The 18,515-nt window shown below is 41.9% G+C and overlaps 1 protein-coding gene and 1 long non-coding RNA gene across 8 annotated transcripts in view; one reads left to right on the top strand and one right to left on the bottom strand.

Annotated features, from left to right (window-relative positions):
• LOC133469751 (uncharacterized) overlaps positions 1–18,515 on the bottom strand; it is a 152,327-nt gene that overhangs the window by 2,969 nt on the left and 130,843 nt on the right. For 3 of the 4 annotated variants that reach the window (XR_009785774.1, XR_009785777.1, XR_009785776.1), the window contains one exon: positions 2,548–2,613. The exons of the other annotated variant lie outside the window; for it this stretch is intronic. This is a non-coding gene — a long non-coding RNA (uncharacterized LOC133469751). The remainder of the gene's footprint in view (positions 1–2,547; positions 2,614–18,515) is intronic. 4 annotated transcript variants of the gene reach the window in all.
• The window catches only part of LOC133469744 (calcium-activated potassium channel subunit alpha-1-like), a 48,465-nt gene that overhangs the window by 26,441 nt on the left and 3,509 nt on the right, over positions 1–18,515 (top strand). For all 4 annotated transcript variants that reach the window (XM_061757215.1, XM_061757217.1, XM_061757219.1 and 1 more), the window contains 13 exons: positions 183–338; positions 410–519; positions 626–694; positions 2,177–2,263; positions 2,354–2,430; positions 4,860–4,892; positions 7,866–7,959; positions 13,512–13,635; positions 14,463–14,687; positions 15,779–15,971; positions 16,750–16,863; positions 17,401–17,531; positions 18,237–18,431. In XM_061757215.1, coding sequence (XP_061613199.1) covers positions 183–338; positions 410–519; positions 626–694; positions 2,177–2,263; positions 2,354–2,430; positions 4,860–4,892; positions 7,866–7,959; positions 13,512–13,635; positions 14,463–14,687; positions 15,779–15,971; positions 16,750–16,863; positions 17,401–17,531; positions 18,237–18,431 — 1,608 coding nt within the window. The remainder of the gene's footprint in view (positions 1–182; positions 339–409; positions 520–625; positions 695–2,176; positions 2,264–2,353; positions 2,431–4,859; positions 4,893–7,865; positions 7,960–13,511; positions 13,636–14,462; positions 14,688–15,778; positions 15,972–16,749; positions 16,864–17,400; positions 17,532–18,236; positions 18,432–18,515) is intronic.

Genomic DNA, 18,515 nt, shown 5'->3' with positions numbered 1-18,515 from the left:
GAGGATATAATGCTATACAGTATATATAAATAGTGAACAGGAGAGGAACCAGTAATGAGCCTTGTGGAACACCTTTTGTCAATGGCATTTAAAGTGACCAAGAGTTAGGCTTTGCTGTCGTTTGGATAGATCCTTTTGAGACCAGTTAGATGTTTGCCTTTTTGACGTTTGGACATTTTCAGGCACACCTGTTGAACATCCCCAGCTGGAACTGGAAGGAGGGCGACGACGCCATCTGCCTGGCCGAGCTCAAGCTGGGCTTCATCGCTCAGAGCTGCCTGGCTCATGGCCTGTCCACCATGCTGGCCAACCTCTTCTCCATGAGGTCCTTCATCAAGGTACGTGCCGCTCGAAATCAACCTCCCTAAAGTGCTTTTTACGTTTATTTTGACGTTGGTGTCGCCCGCAGATCGAGGAGGACACATGGCAGAAGTATTACCTGGAGGGTGTCGCCAACGAGATGTACACCGAGTACCTGTCCAGTGCCTTTGTGGGCTTGTCCTTTCCTGTTATCTGCGAGTGAGTACTAAGTGACTCTGCTTACTGTGTTTGTGGAAGCAGTGCACATCAGCAAGAAAACTCTCCTGACATAATCAAATCCCTTCTTCTTCTTTTTCTTCTTCAGGCTGTGCTACGTGAAGCTGAAGCTGCTGCTGATAGCCATCGAGTACAAGTCTGATCAGAGGGAGAGCAGGTAACCCATTCTTCGATCATCATCGAGAATTCTGTTGATTGAAGCAACTGGAGTGCACTAATTGGCTGCGACCCGCAGCAGCAACTATTTTGCTGTCGAAAGAAGACAACATGGCATCCGCTGTGGCAGTTGGAGCCACATCCACAGCACAATCATTCTGTCTCCCATCCTTGACTCTAACATTGATCATTTGATTGGTAGTCAGTTTTGGTGGGCGTCAATTAAGGAAACTTATCATGAGCCAAATAGCATAATAGCCTGCTATCTTTTTATTTGTATTTTTTAAAACTTTTTCAGAAAACAACAAAAAGCGCAACAAATTCAAAAAACCAAGAGTCCAGTTGCCTCGATTCAACTTTCTCAAATGACCATGACCTGGATAACTGAGAATCTACACACGCGCAAAGAAAACACACACATTTGATCGAGCACATTGGTATTTCTTAGGGATGGGCGATACCGGCCTTATTTCTTGGTATCGGGGACTCGTGAAGGCTGCCGATACCAGCCACCGATACTTAAGGGGGGGGGGAAAAAAAAGAAAAAATCGGACATGGAGTAAATGCTCCTCACCATTAGTTGGCACTATAGTGCGACGATTAGACACATCAGTGAATCATCATGTGTGTCAGAAAGTAAGAAAGGTCTTTGTTTACTATTATCTGTCAATGCGTTAATTTAAATATTGTGCATCAAAAGTACTAGTGGTATCGGTACTCAGTATCAGTATCATGAATACTCGAGTTTGAATACTCGTACTGGTATTGATCTGAAATGAAATAAAGTGCTATCGAACAATCCAAGTATTTTTTAATTGACATTGTGACAGTAAGTGAAAAATGACATCGTCAATTATGCTATTAGGCTAAGGTGATATGAAACATTTGTACTAACATCTTTGACGAATGAATGATTTTTATGAATTTGGGATCTCAGAATTACTCAAGCAAGTGTGTTTTGCCGCCACAATGAAGTGCTCACAAATCGGAAGTCAAATTAATTTTATTTTGGAAAATATCTGAATGGCTCAAAGCAACTAGTCCTCACCTTTGCCCTCACACTCTATTTTAAAGTGTTTGCCCCCCAATAATGCGCTTCACTAAATGCAGACGAGAGTGAACCTAGCTTTGCGAAAAGCGAAAATCTGTGAGTAATTTATGCCCCCTTAAAAACCTTTAGACTGTACTGGCCACTCCAAAGCCTTATTGTTGTCTACATGAAACTCTGCAACTCACTTCTACATATTCCTTACCTCCAAGATTCCACAAGATGGCGCCCAAGTAATACTTTTATTGCTTCGGCATAAGTTCCCCAAAAAGAAGCGAATATGAAGCCATTCACTGTATGCAAAAGTTTTGTCAATGTACGCTTGCAATTGTTTTTTTTTTTCACGTAGAAGATGATGATAGTTCCTAACTTGGATATCATGTCACAATAAGGACTAATAATAATGAAATGGTTTGGATTGCTCTCGTTTTGCAGCACGCTCATCAACCCCGGCAACCACGTGAAGATGCAAGAGGGCACGTTGGGCTTCTTCATTGCCAGCGACGCCAAAGAAGTCAAGAGGTAACCACGACAAAGCATTGTTCATCTACACTTTTATTTTTTTTTAATGTCTCGCACGCTGATTACGTGAGATTTTGTTGACCTCCACAGGGCGTTGTTTTACTGCAAAGCATGCCACGATGATGTCACGGATCCTAAACGCATCAAGAAATGCGGATGCAAGAAATGTAAGTTTACTTGACTTTTGTACACTAAGGCTTCATTCATATGCCGCAATGGAATTTTAATGACAAGTATACATTGACAATTTTATTCCTGCTAATTGGGAAAGCATTACTACTTACTTAAGTCAGTAATACACCACATTACCGCTAGAGGTCGCTACAGTCCTTCAACAGAAAATTGCCTTCCTGAAAAAGAGCACACAGAGAGATTTGAAATAAGTTGAAAAAAAATAATGCTCAGTAATTTGGGACTTTATTTACAATTAATGATTAGACATAAAGCCTAATAAATATACAAATCTATAACACTAATTTAAAAAAATAAAATAAACGGTCATTTATGACAGCTTATTAATGATTTATGGGTTTATAACTGAGTACCTATGCCTGTTTTTATTTATCTAAAAATAGACATGCACGTTATACCTTAATATTGATTATTAAACTCATGGTTAATATTATTATTAGTAGTAGTATGATCACTTTTTAATCCATTTAATTAATAATTTGTAGTTACGTTTTAAAGTAGTTACGTTTATTAAAAAAATCAAATTATTTGTTTTTATTTTATAAACCAGATATAAAATTGGTACCAAATATTTCTATTATGTTATATTACTTACTAGTTATTATTGCTAAATTGGTACCTTTTTATATGTAGATTTAAGGAAAAAAAAAAAAAAAAAGTCAACTGTATTATCTAGTATTTGTATTACTAATGTTAATTAACAATTGTTTCTATATCATTACAATTTCTTGCTATTGTTGTTTTATACAGTAGGCGGGTTCTATGGGTAGTTCTCCACATAATTCATGTTCTATAGTTGTTTTATTACAAGGGCAACCAATAGTACAGAAGATGTGATAGGATTTGAGATGATGGAGTGCTCGTAGCTTGAAGGCCAGCGGGCTTGTGCGATTGTCGCGCTGTATCGCACCGGGCATCCCCACAATGTGTCCGCACGTGCAATCGGCCGCGAAACCTTGTCGACTGTCATCCATTTTTAGCAACAAAACCTCCTGATGGAGTCCGTGCACTTTGGTGTATAGCTGCCAGTCTGGCCCGGTTCAGCGGCGGACGGAGCCTTACATGGCCTGACGTGAAAATTATGTTTGCATTTTCATTTTTTTTTTTTTTTGAGGCAGCGCTTACCGGTCGTCACTAAAGTCGGCGTGACAGTTCCTCACCAGCAGGCAGCGGGACAGATGCTAGCCCGTTAGTGGCGCGACCCTCCGATTACTGGCGACACATGCCAGCGCGGGCGAGGCCGCCGCACAAATGCCGCTGTCACCGTGCCGCCTGAGGGGGCCCCGTGTGACCTTTAGAGACCTTTTCACGATGACATCACATGTACATCCGGGTGGCAAAGACTCACAAGACACAGCACTAGTAAACAAATCTGTACGTGTCATTTGACCCAGGAAGAGCGATTGAAAAAACACAGTAAATGGCTTGATGGGTGAGTTTAACATGGATGTTACAGTAATTGTAAAGCTTCAGGCAATTGTTAGCCAACACACACGGAGCAGCAACGCATACAACCGCAGCTTGCGCTTCTTCTTTTTCGGACTTGCTTGTATAATGGAATGGAAAGCCCCCTAAAAAAACGATCCGTTAAAAATCTGCGATATAAATTGGGGCCAGAAAGGTGAGCCGTGATATAGTGGGCTTTATTTGTAGTTATTTAAGGTCATTATTAGAAGTGGAAACAACCTAATTTTTTCACATTATTTTAAACCAAGGTATCAGACACCGCTGAAACCTCTCATCGATACTTAAGGCAAAAACAAAAAGTTCTCCTTGCCACTAGTTGGCGCTACACTGCGGCGGTTTGACATATTGCCGCTTTATCATGTGCGTCAGAAAGAAAGAAAGGTCTTTGTTTACAATTTTCTGTCAGTGTTAATTGAAATTTTATGTTTCAAAAGTAGTAGTGGTATCGGTACTATCCGTCTTGTATCGGTGGACTAAAAGGGCTCTCGAACATCCCCAGTTATTATACTTCTTTCCATCAAAATGTCTGTCATTTATATTCCATCGGGTTGGCCGATTAGAAAATACATTTCCGACATGGTTACAATGATCATCGAGGGAATGACGACGATACAGGAAATGATGCGGTCGCAACTAGAATCGAGTTTTGGTCAGAAATCCGATGGAAATCTTTGCAAAAAAAAAAAACAGCAAAATGATTCTTTGCATTTTTGATCAAATGAAATCATTTTGGAGGCGAAATTTTTGTCATCGTTTTCAGTTTGGTCAGCGGTGGTCACTCGCTTTCTGCCACATGGAATTGTTTACAAACGTTATGAAAAGATCAACAGGTTACGTTGAAGTCATAAAGAGCTCATTTCTGTGTTGCCTTCAAGAAACTGCCGTAAAAACGCTTGTCACCACCCCTGTAACATGTTTTTCCCTTTTATATTCTCAGCTAAAAACACCTATAATGGATACATCAAATCACGTAAGTGTGCATTTCTCTTGTCACGTTTCTCGTTATTTTTCTCCCGAAGAAGAAATTTGTCAAGTACAAGAAAATCCTTTTCTTCAAAAATAGTGAAGTTTATAAAATTACACTCCAATGTTTAAGTATTATACTTTGCGAATACAAAAGTAAGTGAGTGTACTCGGGCTCGTCCTTAACATCAATTCACTTCCTGTAAATGAACCGTGAACCCGTCGGAGGGAGAGAGACGAGTCCCATAAATTTGTTCCGTTCCGTCATGTGAGCAGCAGATGGTGCTCCGACATCACCGCCCGGCAAACGAAACACCGAGCTCGCCCACTCAGGCCCATTTGGAGACTAAAGAGCAGAAGAGAATCTTAAGCCACATTGTCAGCCGCCCGCGTTCCTGTGGCACAACAATTGACGGGAACACCTGAAAGCATACTTACTAATTCATGCTTGTTATAAATATAAATGTCCGACGCGGCGGTTAAGTGGTGTTTAATAGAAATGAGTCTTTTGTTGAATTATTCACATATTAGCATTCTTGTGCCAGGAAGAATTACGCTGATATTAATGCTTTAATGGCCAATAATGGCCACTTGATGATTTATTCAAATACTTCACCGCGCAGATATTATTCAACTTCAATTGTTTTGACTTGGGTTACACCCACCAAAATCACAATATTGATATAAAAAAAAAAAAAAAAAAAGTAACTTTTTGCTATCTATTAAAGGTTCAAGTAGTTTTAGTTTCATTTGTTTTATTATTATTATTATTAGTTTAACTAAAAATGTTTTACAATGGTGACAGTTCGTACTTTAGTTCCTGTGCGGATGTTTTTACATATTATATTTATTCACATAGAAGTAATCAGATTTTTTTTTAACATTATATAGAAACAACCTGTAAGAAATAAAATAAATACAAAAATCTAGCTTTTTATTTTATGTAAACTATTGGCTACTTCGATGAACACATTTTTTAAAATATTAAAGCACTTCAAATGCACAAAATTAGATTAAGAATATATGTGAACAGCTATAATTATTTAAATATAAACATAAATACATTTCTATGTAATTATTATTATTATATTAATATTTTATAATACATATTTATTTTTCACAAATATATAGTTTTATCCCTGAATTTAAACTCAATAAAAGAGTATTAAAGTATTCCTCAACGTCTGTCAATAGATGGAAGATTATCATATAACATCACTTTGAGGAAATGAAAGACATGCGTTTATTGTTGTTTGTCACTCCCAGTTGAACTATAAAGAGAATTACATGTATATTTATACACCAAATTCGTCAATCAAACCATATGATGATGAACATTTGCTAGCATGGTGATTTGGTTCCCAGTCTGTCCCTTTCGAAGTGGCCACGCCACCATCAGGCACTTTTGCGATCTTTTCTGTCCAACCATTTACGATGTCTACTCGATTAGAAAGGACGAAAAAGTTTATAATGTAATCATCTAAATTGACCCAGCAACGGTGTCGCTCCCCTGCGTTGAGCCTGTTGGTGAAGCTCACTTACTATGCCCGCGGGTCCCGGGACAGGTGCGCCACGGGCCTCCCCGGGCGGCGGAAGGCAGACGGCCGTGGGCGTCGTGACGGCGGCAGCGGTCGTCGTAGTAAGTGAGCGCTGCGTGCTAGCATTCCCGACTAATGAGGCGGCGTGTGCAGATGTCAGCTGCGCGACATGAAATATTCAACAGGCCGCCAACATGTGAGCGGACATTGTTGTCGGAGCGCCGCTGGAACAACTCCCACACCCCACCCCACCCCCGCCCTTTTCCATTATGGTGTCACACTCCAACATGTCGGCGGCGTTTGATACGTGTGCGTTCATATATAAACACGACATGTGCTCCGTGACATCGAAATACACTAACTCACTTGCATCTCGACTCAACTTTTCCCATTGAAATGAATGAAAATGCCATCCATCGTTCCGGGGGCACCAACCATTTTTTTTGGTAATGCTTTTTCGGCTCTTTACAGCATTGCATTGGACAGAAACGTAACAGTTTTTACATGATGACAAAGATTTGGAGGTGCAAAGTCATATTTTTGTGGCATGCCACATTTTTTGCTTCGGTTTCCCTCAGAGGGTCGTAACGACTGTGGAACCATATCAAGGTTTCGTCACCTCATCCTTTTTAACACATTGATGGATAGCTAATTTTCAAATCACAAGTCAAGGATAATAGCTTACTGTAAAAAGGGCTTTGATATAAACTCCTCCCTCCCCCCCGTCCACGATTGATTTCAGAGGGGGAAAAAAGTGCCCTCGGAGCAACAAAAAGTACCCCAAAAGTACTGTGCCCCACCATTTTCGTATTCGTTCCACCGGTCCTGAAATTATTATTTATTACATATGGCAAGTTGAAATTTTGGTCTAAATTGTAGCGAGAAGCATGGAGGTTCATGCACATGATTTGTTTTCGCGGGCCACATAAAATGATGTTGTGGGCTGGATCTGGCCCCCGGGCCTTGAGTTTGACACCTGTGAAATAGAATGTCTTCGTTGTTTTTTTTCCTTTTTCACCTCACTCGATCACATTTCCCCACGATTTCAAGCTTGAATTCAACAGACCTCGTCCGCTTTTTCTTCTTAGCCCAAACCTTCTCAGGACGCAGGGTTAGAACAAAAAAAAGTTTGGCAGTACAGCACTCAAAATTGCAAACGTGAACACAAATCACAACCGATACCCAACGTGAACTGATGGTGGGCGGAAGTTGGGGCGCTCGTTCGTGAAGGCGCCGCCGCCGCCGCTGTATTTGTCTTTGAAGTAACAGATGTGTGATGTCATTCTGCACGATCATCTAAATGGCCACAACCAATAAAAACGTGCTGTTACGTCAAATGTTTCGACATGATTTCAATTCCATTGACGTGTGTTGTGATTTGATGTGTACCTAATGTTGTGACTTCCTGGTTGAGCTAGCTGACGTCCTCGCTGTCGTTGCAGTCGAAGACGACCAGCAGTCGGTGGTGTCGTCTAAAAAAAAGCAGCGAAACGGAGGCACGAGAAGCTCCCCCAACTCCTCGCCAAAGATCATCAGGTAGGACATCGCTTGAACGTGGCCAGCTCAACAGTCTCGCTAAAGGTAGCGTTTAGCATTTCGAACATTATTGTGTAACGCAAAACAAAGTGTGCTGTTGCAGCCTACACTGATGAGATGAAGGCAGAAGTAGTCACGATCTTTTCAGCAATATTTTCATGCATCGCAAAACCTCCCGGCAATAAAATAATACAAAACAATTCAAAAATACAGTGAATCCAAACCTTTTCAGCTGTGTATTGCTTCTTCTGTTTTCCCGCATCAAGTGACATCTCAATTATTTGGTAGCGCCACATGAAGTTGGCGCTCCACTTACGCTTGACCGGACTTACGAGTTTTTCCAGATACCGGCTCTCTTTCGGCCAATTTTTGTGTCTTGATTTCTGAGCATTTTAAAAAAAAATGCTACTCCCAGTTGTTTACTGTAAAAGTAACCCTTTAAACAAAGAGAATTACGAATTTAACACAATCACATAACTCTCACGCGAGTCTGCTACGTTAATGCTAGCACACAATGCAAAACGCCATAGAGGGGCTAACAAAACAATCATTGCTGTTCAACCCTTTAAGCGACAGATATTTGAACACATGCAGACAGACAATGTAACAATACTCACAGGCATGTATTCTGTAGCCTCTGCTAAGAATGATGAATATTACTGCAGCTTAGTGAGCAGTTGTGACCGTCGTCTTTGTGTATTTACTGTGTAAGTATTATGCCGCCCTCTGGTGGCCAAATAAAATGCAAACCTTTTTGTTGGTTGTTAAAAGGATAGCTTAGTTACTGTACATGTTCGCTAATAACAATCAGGTTCTAATAGATCCTGCAAACAAGTGGCAATGTTAATCATTTTAGAAACGTATTTAAATGAATGCAAGCACTGTATCAATCCCTAAGGCTTTTTATTTTCTGAAAATGTTCTGCTGCTAAATGCTGGCACTATGTCCAGCAGATAGTCGCTGACTTTGTCGTTGTTGTTGACTCAACTGCGTCCCGCTGGGGGTAAAAACAAGTTTGACAAGAGTGCTCAAACGGGCTCGCCCGAGTGGGGAGCGCCTCGCTGAGCCACTGAAAGCAACTTCTGTCGCTTGCTTGCACGGCAACAACTTTCAAATAACAAAAATAATAAAATACATGAAACAGGCTAGTATCAATAAATAGGATTGTTTTTATGTAAAGAACTGTCATACTGAAAATAACTTAAAATTAAATAAGTTGATTTCAATTTGATTTGATTTCAATTTGATTTCAATTAAAATTAAATATATGAAAAATAAAGCAGGTTATTTCTGTTATATTACCAATACAATAAAAACACATTATTATAATAATTTAAATACTATATAATCAATTGGAAAAAAAATTGTTTTAATGGAAACATCTATAACAATTTAACATAGTGATTTAAAAATACAATAAAATAACAAGGCTGTTTACGTCTATGTAACTAAATGAATGAAATCCAAAAATATTCAAAACACAAGTAATAAACATGATTTATATATATGAACTTTAATATTAATATTTTAAAAATAAATACGAAACTAATTTATAACAAACAGGTTGTTTCCATGTAATAATACCAATTAAAAAAAAATCTGTAATCATTTAAAATAAAGTGATTTGAACATAAACTAAGTCTGGTCACCTCTATGTGATTAACATATTAAACACAGTAAATATTATAGTAAGTAATGTAATAAATTCAAATATAAAACAAATGTGATTTTTTTTTAAATGTAACTATAATAATAAAGTATTAAATACATGAAAAAATGTAACATGAACTGTAAAAATACTAATACAATAAAAAGATTTAATAATAATCGTTTAAAATAGACACACTGGAAACAGTGCAGACGAGGGAAAAGACTACAAAATGAATGGAACAACATAAGGAATATTGGAATTGAGCTTGTGAACGTAGGCCACCGCTTGTGCTCGCGCTCAGCCCGCCGTCGCCCGTTTTGAGGGCAAACGTGCCAGGCGCTTTCAAGCCACAAGCGCAGAGCGGCGCTAATGATAGCGGCAGCCAATCGCAGGACGGATGGCCCCGGGCTGTTCTTCTCTTGAGAGAGTCGCAGATTAGACGTATCGCAGCAGCCGTCGAAGGCTAACCGGAACGCTACCTTGCTTTTATCTTGTCCCGTGTAATTAAGCGGACGCTCATTGACGCTGTTATCGGTCACGAGGGGCGATAATTGGCGTTGTCGACGGGAGGGGAGGGGAGAGGAGAGGCTTCCCTTTGGCTGACGACGCAGCTCTTCACTTGACTTTTAGACGTGAAATCAAGTACGGTTTTACAGTGGAGCACCGTGACAGACAGTACACGATGCTTTTGGTACCTGGGCCTTCAGTGGGGATTTACCCGCCTTAACAAAACAATCGGTGTGTATTCTCAGGCAGATAAAACAGATTAATGGCCAAAATCTTCAAGTAATTGACAACCCCAAAATTGTTTGTAATTGCACTATTTTGTCTTAATGAAGCATCGCAACTCACTTCAACAGAGTTCCTTGCTACCAAGATGCCACCAGATGGCAGCAAAGCACTATTTTTGTCTTAATGAAGCATCTCAACTCAGTTCAACAGAGTTCCTCAACACCAAGATGCCACCAGATGCAGTCTGTCAACTCACTTCAACAGAAATCCTTGCCATCAGATGGTGGCAAAGCACTATTTTTGTCTTAATGAAATGTCTCAACTCACTTCGACAGCAAATGCGCATTTGCAGCCAATAATGGAGGACACGTTTCCCCCCAAAACCCGCAGATTGGTGAATTGGCGAATATACGGGGGCTTCAACTGTATTCCAGAAATTGCCTGCACTTGAAATATGAGTATTTCTATGTTTAGTATTTCAGTCAGTCAGTCCCTCGCAAAGGTTAGGGTACATTCAGCACGGCCTCTGACCTGAAAAGAAACAAAGCAAAGCGAGCGCGTCCATCTGTTTGTTCGCCGCATGCTGCAACACTGCGGCGAAGTCGCGCCGCCCGCAGTCGCGTTTCCTGACGTAGCCTCGGGCCGACTCCGCCGCAACAGCGAGCCGAGTGAGCGTGTTCTCGTTGAAACGCGGATCTCCCGTCAATGTGCGGCCTGCGGGCCTTTGTAAATAAGTCATGGCGGGCAGATTGGCTTTGGCTTTTGAAGCGCACTCCGTTGACAGGTCGCACGCCGGCCGAGCTCGCGTGTGTGTGAGCGAATAACAATTTTAAGAGCTGATGCAGGAGCAGGAACACTATATAACAAGGGTGTGTAAACCTTTAGGCTTAACATTTGATTCTTAAAAAGGGACAGATAGGCCAGCTCATTCAGAGATAAGGTCAGCAAAAGTAAAAATCATTAGCCCGACAGCATAATGGCTGATGTCATTTTGTAACATGACCATTACCAATATCAACAAAAAAACGTCCTTGCTAAAAACGGGATGTTGTCTTTGTGGCCGTGTAGATTCTCGTCGAATTTGTTGTTTTTTCACAGTTTCCAAACATTTTCAAAAATGACTTGGGCAATAATTTTATTAGCCTAACGAAATATAACTGTAAATTTATACTAATTTTTTTTTAGGGTTTGTGTCCCTTGAAAGGTCATTATATACAGTAAATCTAAGCTACTATTATAATTATGATATAATTCATTCAAATATATTGAATCATTTATAATTGGAATTAATCCATTACTAGATGTATTTGTAAAATGGTTTATTTATGAATATTTCTATTTTAGAGGAATAAATTGGATTTTTTTTACATTACAGTTCTATTAAATGAAACAATGAATAATGTTATTTCTAGGTAATAATAATAATAATAATAATAAAAAATCACAAATTAAAATAAAATTGATAAATGTATATTTTTCAACAACAGGTGCATGTTTCTGCAGCCGGGGAGGTGCAATTGTGGTGGGGACGCAGACAGTTCTGGGACTTGTTGTGAGCTTCCACAACACTGTTACAACCATCTCATAAGAAAAGTTCTGGAATGTACAGTTTCAAAATTCCCAACATTGCCACCATTTTCTTTGATTAACCCATTTTAGCAGACATGGGTCAAGTTTGACCTGACAACTTCAGTTTCCACAAACTTTGGAGCGCCCGCACAAAAGAATCACATCGAAAGTATCTTTAATGCTGTCAAATGTCAAAACGAGACAAACTTGACGCAAACAGTATGGTAAGGTCAACGTCATCCCGCGCACGTCGCCCTCTTCCATTTGGAACTCTTAAGTACGCCGCCGGTTGATGTTGTTCGCCTTCAACGCCGTTCCGGAAGCCCCCTCGAACGGTCGCAGGACTCGTCTGATGGTTAGCGTGTCACAGTGCGTTCGGTGGGACTCCGGGTAGCGACGGGGCCGTCACGGCTGACAGTGAGCGACGGCCGTCCCGGCGGGCTGCGACGAGCGAGCCGAAGTGACAGCGAGCACGTCGGAATATTTAGCTCGCGCGTAGAAGCACTAAATGCTTTGACGTTTATTAGTCGTCGTGTCGAAGGCAGACGATATGCTGTAGGAAATCAGAAATCCGATCAAGATGTTAACGCTTTTATTTGAATCTTCACATTTCCGATGAAATGACTTAAGTACGGCGTACTTCGAAATCTTCTATCTTTTTGGCCCTTGATTAAATGTGTCGTAGTTCCAAGTGGCAGCTGCGAGGCCGTCCAGCCGGGTGTCGCCTCGGGCTAGCGGCGACCCGTTCGCCTCGGCTGCGGCGCAGCCTGAAGGGATCGCTCGTTTCAGCACGCACTTTCATGCATACTTAACGTCGCATTCTTCTGGAGAGCCCATATGGACAAGGGGGACTCTGCGTTTTCTAAAAGGTTTTGGGCAGAGACAGAAGGCCGCTGTCTTTGCCTTTCAAGTCGATAACGTCGCCTACTTTGATGTCTCGAGTTTTTTGAAGTGCAAACGGAAGCGTGTCGCCCCGACAGTTGCGGCCGACGTCGTTCCAACCCCTCGGCTGATAACCGCTGTTCTCGTTTTACCCGAGTAGCTTCAAAGATCGGCTTGCTGCTACAGTCACCGTTCCACACTCATCCGAAAGAGGTGAAAAGCCGTAATGCGGAGAAAACGTTTTGGTATAGTTTGACTTGTCCCACACACTTCCAAAAACATTCTCCAATATTTCTTATACGTGATCTTCGCATTGTTTTAACCTTTTGCTTTTGTTCCTTTTTACCCGTTGATGGGCAACCCGCGGCTGCTTTTGTCGGACCTCGCAGTGCGACATTAGCTCGGCGTAGCCGCATCGCCCTGTTCAAACATTAATGGGGGCCGTCAGTTTGGATGTCAACGCGATTGGGCAAATTGCTGAAATATTTAAAGTATGGCCTGTTAAAGCTTTTACGGCACGCGCCGCAGCGTCAAGACGCCGCGCGGCGTGCAAAAGGAGGCCCTAATTGTCTTTGCGCTCGTGCCAGTCAACACCGTCGCCGTCATTTCCGCCCGGCCTGGCTGTCGCCGTCATCTACGGCATTCGTTTGACAGCGGCGCTTGCGTCGACCGCTACGCGGGACAGCGACGAACGTCCGATGAACTCTTTCTCTGTCAGGCACGACCTGCTCCCCATCTCCCTCAACAAGCAGATGGAAAGCGTGGACAAGAACGTGAAGAAGTACGACTCCACGGGGATGTTCCACTGGTGCCCGTCCAAGGACATCGAGAAGGTCGTCCTGGTGAGCGTCCCAAACGCACACGTGGCAAAAGTAGTCACACGCGCTACTTAAGTACAAGTACAGAGTTCACCTGAAAAAAAATCAATAAATACTGGTAATAGTAGAAGTACTGATTTAACTCTTTACCTAACCGTACGGCCTTGTTCGATTTTATTACCCTTTCCGCTCGTTTATGACCTTTTTTTTTTTGTGGCCCTGATTGAGCCAAAAGGAACAATTTAATGTAGACAGCATATTATTGATATATTTAAGTTGAAGTTTGAAATTACAAAATCAGACGAAAAATTCCCACCCTTGAGCAATTTCATTACATTGCCCTTAACATAGTAAAAAATAGGGCTCCAAACAGACAATTGCGATGTTCACAGTACTACCACAGTTACATAATACTGTTTTAAGTTAATTCAAAAACAAAAAAAATGTAACTCTACATTGAAGATAAATTTCCTCAAGCCTCCTCTGACCGGTGTGAGCAAAACTACGGCTATTGCTAATGCTAATTCCATGACTGATTACCTTATCCGTTTAAACACAAGCCAGAGTCAGAGTTTAAAGAAATAAATTCACAAAGACCAAGTTAATTCACACACTCATAACAATATCCACAGGAATAAATGCATGTAAAGAGCAACGCTGAGCTTGATTTTCTACAACTCCAGTACGGGAGTTAAAAACATCACCACAATAAATTATGGGTACCCTGAATGATTTTTGCTGACTACATTGTCAGGACCGTGAGTGTGAAGAACGTTGCAAATGGGATTCATGTCCTACCCCCACTGCCTAGACGTGATTTTCAATCCACATCCCGGTTCTTTTCTTCTCAGACTCGCATTGAGGCGGCCATGACGGTGCTGAGCGGTCACGTGGTGGTGTGCATCTTCGGTGACGTCAAGTCGGCGGTGATCGGCCTGCGCAACTTTGTCATGCCGCTGAGGGCCAGCAACTTCCACTACCACGAGCTCAAGCACATCGTCTTCGTGGGCTCGCTCGAGTACCTCAAGCGTGAGTGGGAGACGCTACACAACTTCCCCAAGGTCTCCATCCTGCCTGTGAGTCACACACACTGCTCAGTTTTTGAAAACATGCCGTCGCTGTCCGGCAGAAACCTCGTATGTCCAAATATGGTCAATTTCAGATTTTCTTCACAGATCCATACTGTTGGTCGGTCCCCATGTTATTTGTTCTCAAGCTATTTTCGACACTTTAAATTGGTTGATAATGTTTTAAAATAACAGACATCTTGGATGCTTTAACTGTCTGAGAAGTGTTGCGAAACTCTTCGCTCACGTCATTATGTCGCCTCAAGATTGAAATTCTGGATAATTTTCTTTCGACAATAACAACAACATCAATTGAGTAAAGAAGTGTTGGTGTGCTATGGCATATGACGGCATTAGCGATATATGGCATAACAACACCAACTTGATTGATGCCAAGTTTGGCAACTCAAAACAAGACGGTGTTTTTTTTTTCTTCACATTTCTGGAAAAGTCGGGATTTTGGAGATGCGAGGAAATGATATTTACAATAAATCAATTAAATACATCCACTTTAACCAATTTCAGGGGGACAACGGCTATATTAATGCAACAAATTAGAGGCACAACAACTAATCTATCAAATGAATGAAGTATTTGAATAATAGATTCATTGTTTAGACACCTTGTACAAATCTTCAGAAGTTCAACCTCAACAGAGAATTCTGCGGTCTTCCATGAAAGCAGACCGATTATCTTTTGTGTTGGATAGAAAACATTAGCAAACATTATTTGCTTTTACTTTGGAAAACAGTGATCAACATTTTTGCCTCATTTCTGACACGTTACAGACCAAACGAGGAACTGAATCATCGTCAATTCATGTTTGTGCATTTACTTCACTGGCAATTTGAAATAATGGCCCGTTTTTGAATAAAGGGATGGAAATGAAAAAATGTTTTTTAGTCCGATTCATCGAAAAAAATACTCCACAGATGAAGTGATTATTGTAGTAATCGTTACTTGCAGCCATACAACAAATATCTTGGAACTCAGCCCACCCCTGCTCTTAAAGCCAACGAGGAAAAAGCTGCACAGATGTTCCTCTGGAAAAGGTGTGCTAACGGAATTTGCACCCCCCCCCCCCCCCCCTTCTTGAAAAGGGCACGCCGCTGAGTCGAGCCGACCTGAGGGCTGTCAACATCAACCTCTGCGACATGTGTGTCATCCTGTCAGCCAATCAGAACAATATTGACGACACGTCGCTGCAGGACAAAGAGTGCATCTTGGCGTCGCTCAACATCAAGTCCATGCTGTTTGACGACAGCATCGGCGTCTTGCAGGCCAATTCCCAAGGTAAGCGGGGCTGTGTGTCACGGCGGTCTTCGGCGGGTTACCGTAGCAACCGGGATCAATAGGGCGAGGTACGCAGCGACAGACAGGATTATTCAGTTCGCTTCAATTGTTTTTTTTCAAGGTTCATTAAGAGAATACAATTAAGAAAACAAATCAAATCTAGATATACATTGGAAAAATTATTCTAGAAATTTAAAACAAGTTATTATAGTGTCTTATAAATGACGTGAAAACCACATTCAGACTGTTCCAAGTATTTGTACTTCTACTTAAGTGTGAGTATTTTTGCAGACCTCTGCGTCGAACAGTATTTTTATTTCTTTCTTTACACAATTATCAGTACTTCTACTTAAGTACAGAGTAGGGATGGGCGCGTATCGGAATCGGACCGATCCCGGGCTTATTTCAAGGTAACAGCTGCCAATAGCATTACATTATTAAATTGACATGGAGTACGTCCTCCATGCCAGCAGCTGGCGCTACACTGCGGTCGTTTGACATACTGGCAAATCATCGTGTGGATCGGAAAGAAAGACTTTTGCTCACCAATATCTGTCACTATATTAATTGAATTTGGATGTATCAAAAGTACGAGTGGTATCAGCATCATATTGGTATCGGTGAGAAAAAAAAGTGGTATCGAATATCCCTTGTACAGAGTGTGAATACTTTTGCCGCTTATGCTTTTACCAAAGCCGATTTTTTTGACATGCTTCTACTTAAGTACAGAGTATTCTATGTGTACTAATACCGCGCGTCGATGTGCTTGGCACGGCAGGCTTCACGCCGCCAGGAATGGACCGATCGTTCCCGGAGAACAGCCCGATCCACGGAATCGTGCGGCAGACCTCCGTGACCACAGGGGCCAACATTCCCATCATCACCGAACTGGGTAGGCTTGCTCGGAGTAAGCCGTGTTTAGCCCTCAACCGCCCGCTAGCGATTGGCCGAGCAAAAAGTGTCAGTCAGGATGAAAGCGTACGAATGATGACCGAGCTGCGTAAGAAAAGACGCATTTCTTCTTGCCTTTGAGCACACACGGTTACTCGGTGCAGCCGGAAAGTTTTCGCAGCGCTTCACTTTAAAGCCTAATTGCAAAATGAAACAAATTCAAATAGGGACTGAACCCTACTGCGAATAGTGAAAACTTGTCAGTACCCCCCAAAAAAGGTATAGAATTGCCTGTAGGTGCCATAAGGTGGCGTTAAAGCGCTACCTTTGTCTAAGTCAGAGCTCCTTCGCAAATGCTGAACCACGGATATGCAGGGCTTCACATTTCCGTTAACATTTTTGTATTACTAAAACCATAAAACAATCTTTATTAAAGGTTCAAAAAGTAAAATATTAAATGTATATTAAAAAACTCAATCATTTTGTATTATTATTTTGAAATCTGAAATGCGTCATTTTTATTTGTCAACATTCGTAGTTAACGATTCCAACGTCCAGTTCCTGGACCAAGACGACGACGACGACCCCGACACGGAGTTGTACCTGACTCAGCCGTTCGCCTGCGGCACCGCCTTCGCCGTCAGCGTGCTGGACTCCTTAATGAGCGCTGTAAGTACTCCGAATTTCAGAAAGTTTTCCGTCATAATGTGTCTTTCTCCAACACATTTCCTTCATTGACTATGAGGAAAATTCAGGACAACCTAAGCTTAACCTGTACAAAATCATCGCATGACAGAAACTAGAAAAAATAAAATGCTCTATGATACTATTAGGGGTATAGGTGGGGGGGGAAAAAACGAGGTGACGTTTCAGCGGGACCGATGGCTCGATTTGTCCGCCTTTCAATTTGAGTGAGGTTGGAACAAAGCTGCCGTCCGTCGGCGGTAATGCCACCTAATGGACGGGCCTCATCCATCATGCCGGGCGACGTGTCGCGCTGCAAGGAAAAGGCCTTTCCACTCGCTGCCACCTCCCCACACAACACAAAAAATACTCACACTCAGTACAGATACGTGTGTCAAAAAAAGACTGGAAGATGTAGTAAATGTACTTAAGCAGAATTACAGATCCTTGTTTAAACATGTCTCTCGGGAAAATTAGAAGTACAAAACAAAAACAAAAAATTGTTTGCATCGTGTTGTCAGGCACGTAGGTTGAAAAAAGGAATGAAACAAAGTAAAGATGTGGGGAGGAAAACTAAAAAGTCATCAGGAAAATAAATACTCAAGTACACGTACATGAAAAATGTATTATAGCTATGCTATTGAATTAAGTAGAGTAATACCGTATTTGTACGTCCCACCACTGACCTAGACGTACTTCAACGACAACATCCTGACCCTCATCCGCACGCTGGTGACGGGCGGCGCCACCCCCGAGCTGGAGGGCCTCCTGGCGGAGGAGAACGCCCTGCGCGGCGGCTACAGCACGCCGCAGACGCTGGCCAACAGGGACCGCTGTCGCGTGGCCCAGCTGGCCTTGTACGACGGGCCCTTCGCCGACCTCGGGGTGAGCCGCTGATGTCGGCGTACGCCGTATCTAAGTAGGCTAATGTGTGTTTTGTGGATTGGCTGGTTGGACAGATTCCCACAC

The sequence above is a fragment of the Phyllopteryx taeniolatus genome, chromosome 19, assembly GCF_024500385.1.
Source record: "Phyllopteryx taeniolatus isolate TA_2022b chromosome 19, UOR_Ptae_1.2, whole genome shotgun sequence".
NCBI classification, from domain to species: domain Eukaryota; kingdom Metazoa; phylum Chordata; class Actinopteri; order Syngnathiformes; family Syngnathidae; genus Phyllopteryx; species Phyllopteryx taeniolatus.
Note: the sequence above shows the minus strand (reverse complement) of the source record. Positions and strands in the feature narration are given on the sequence as shown.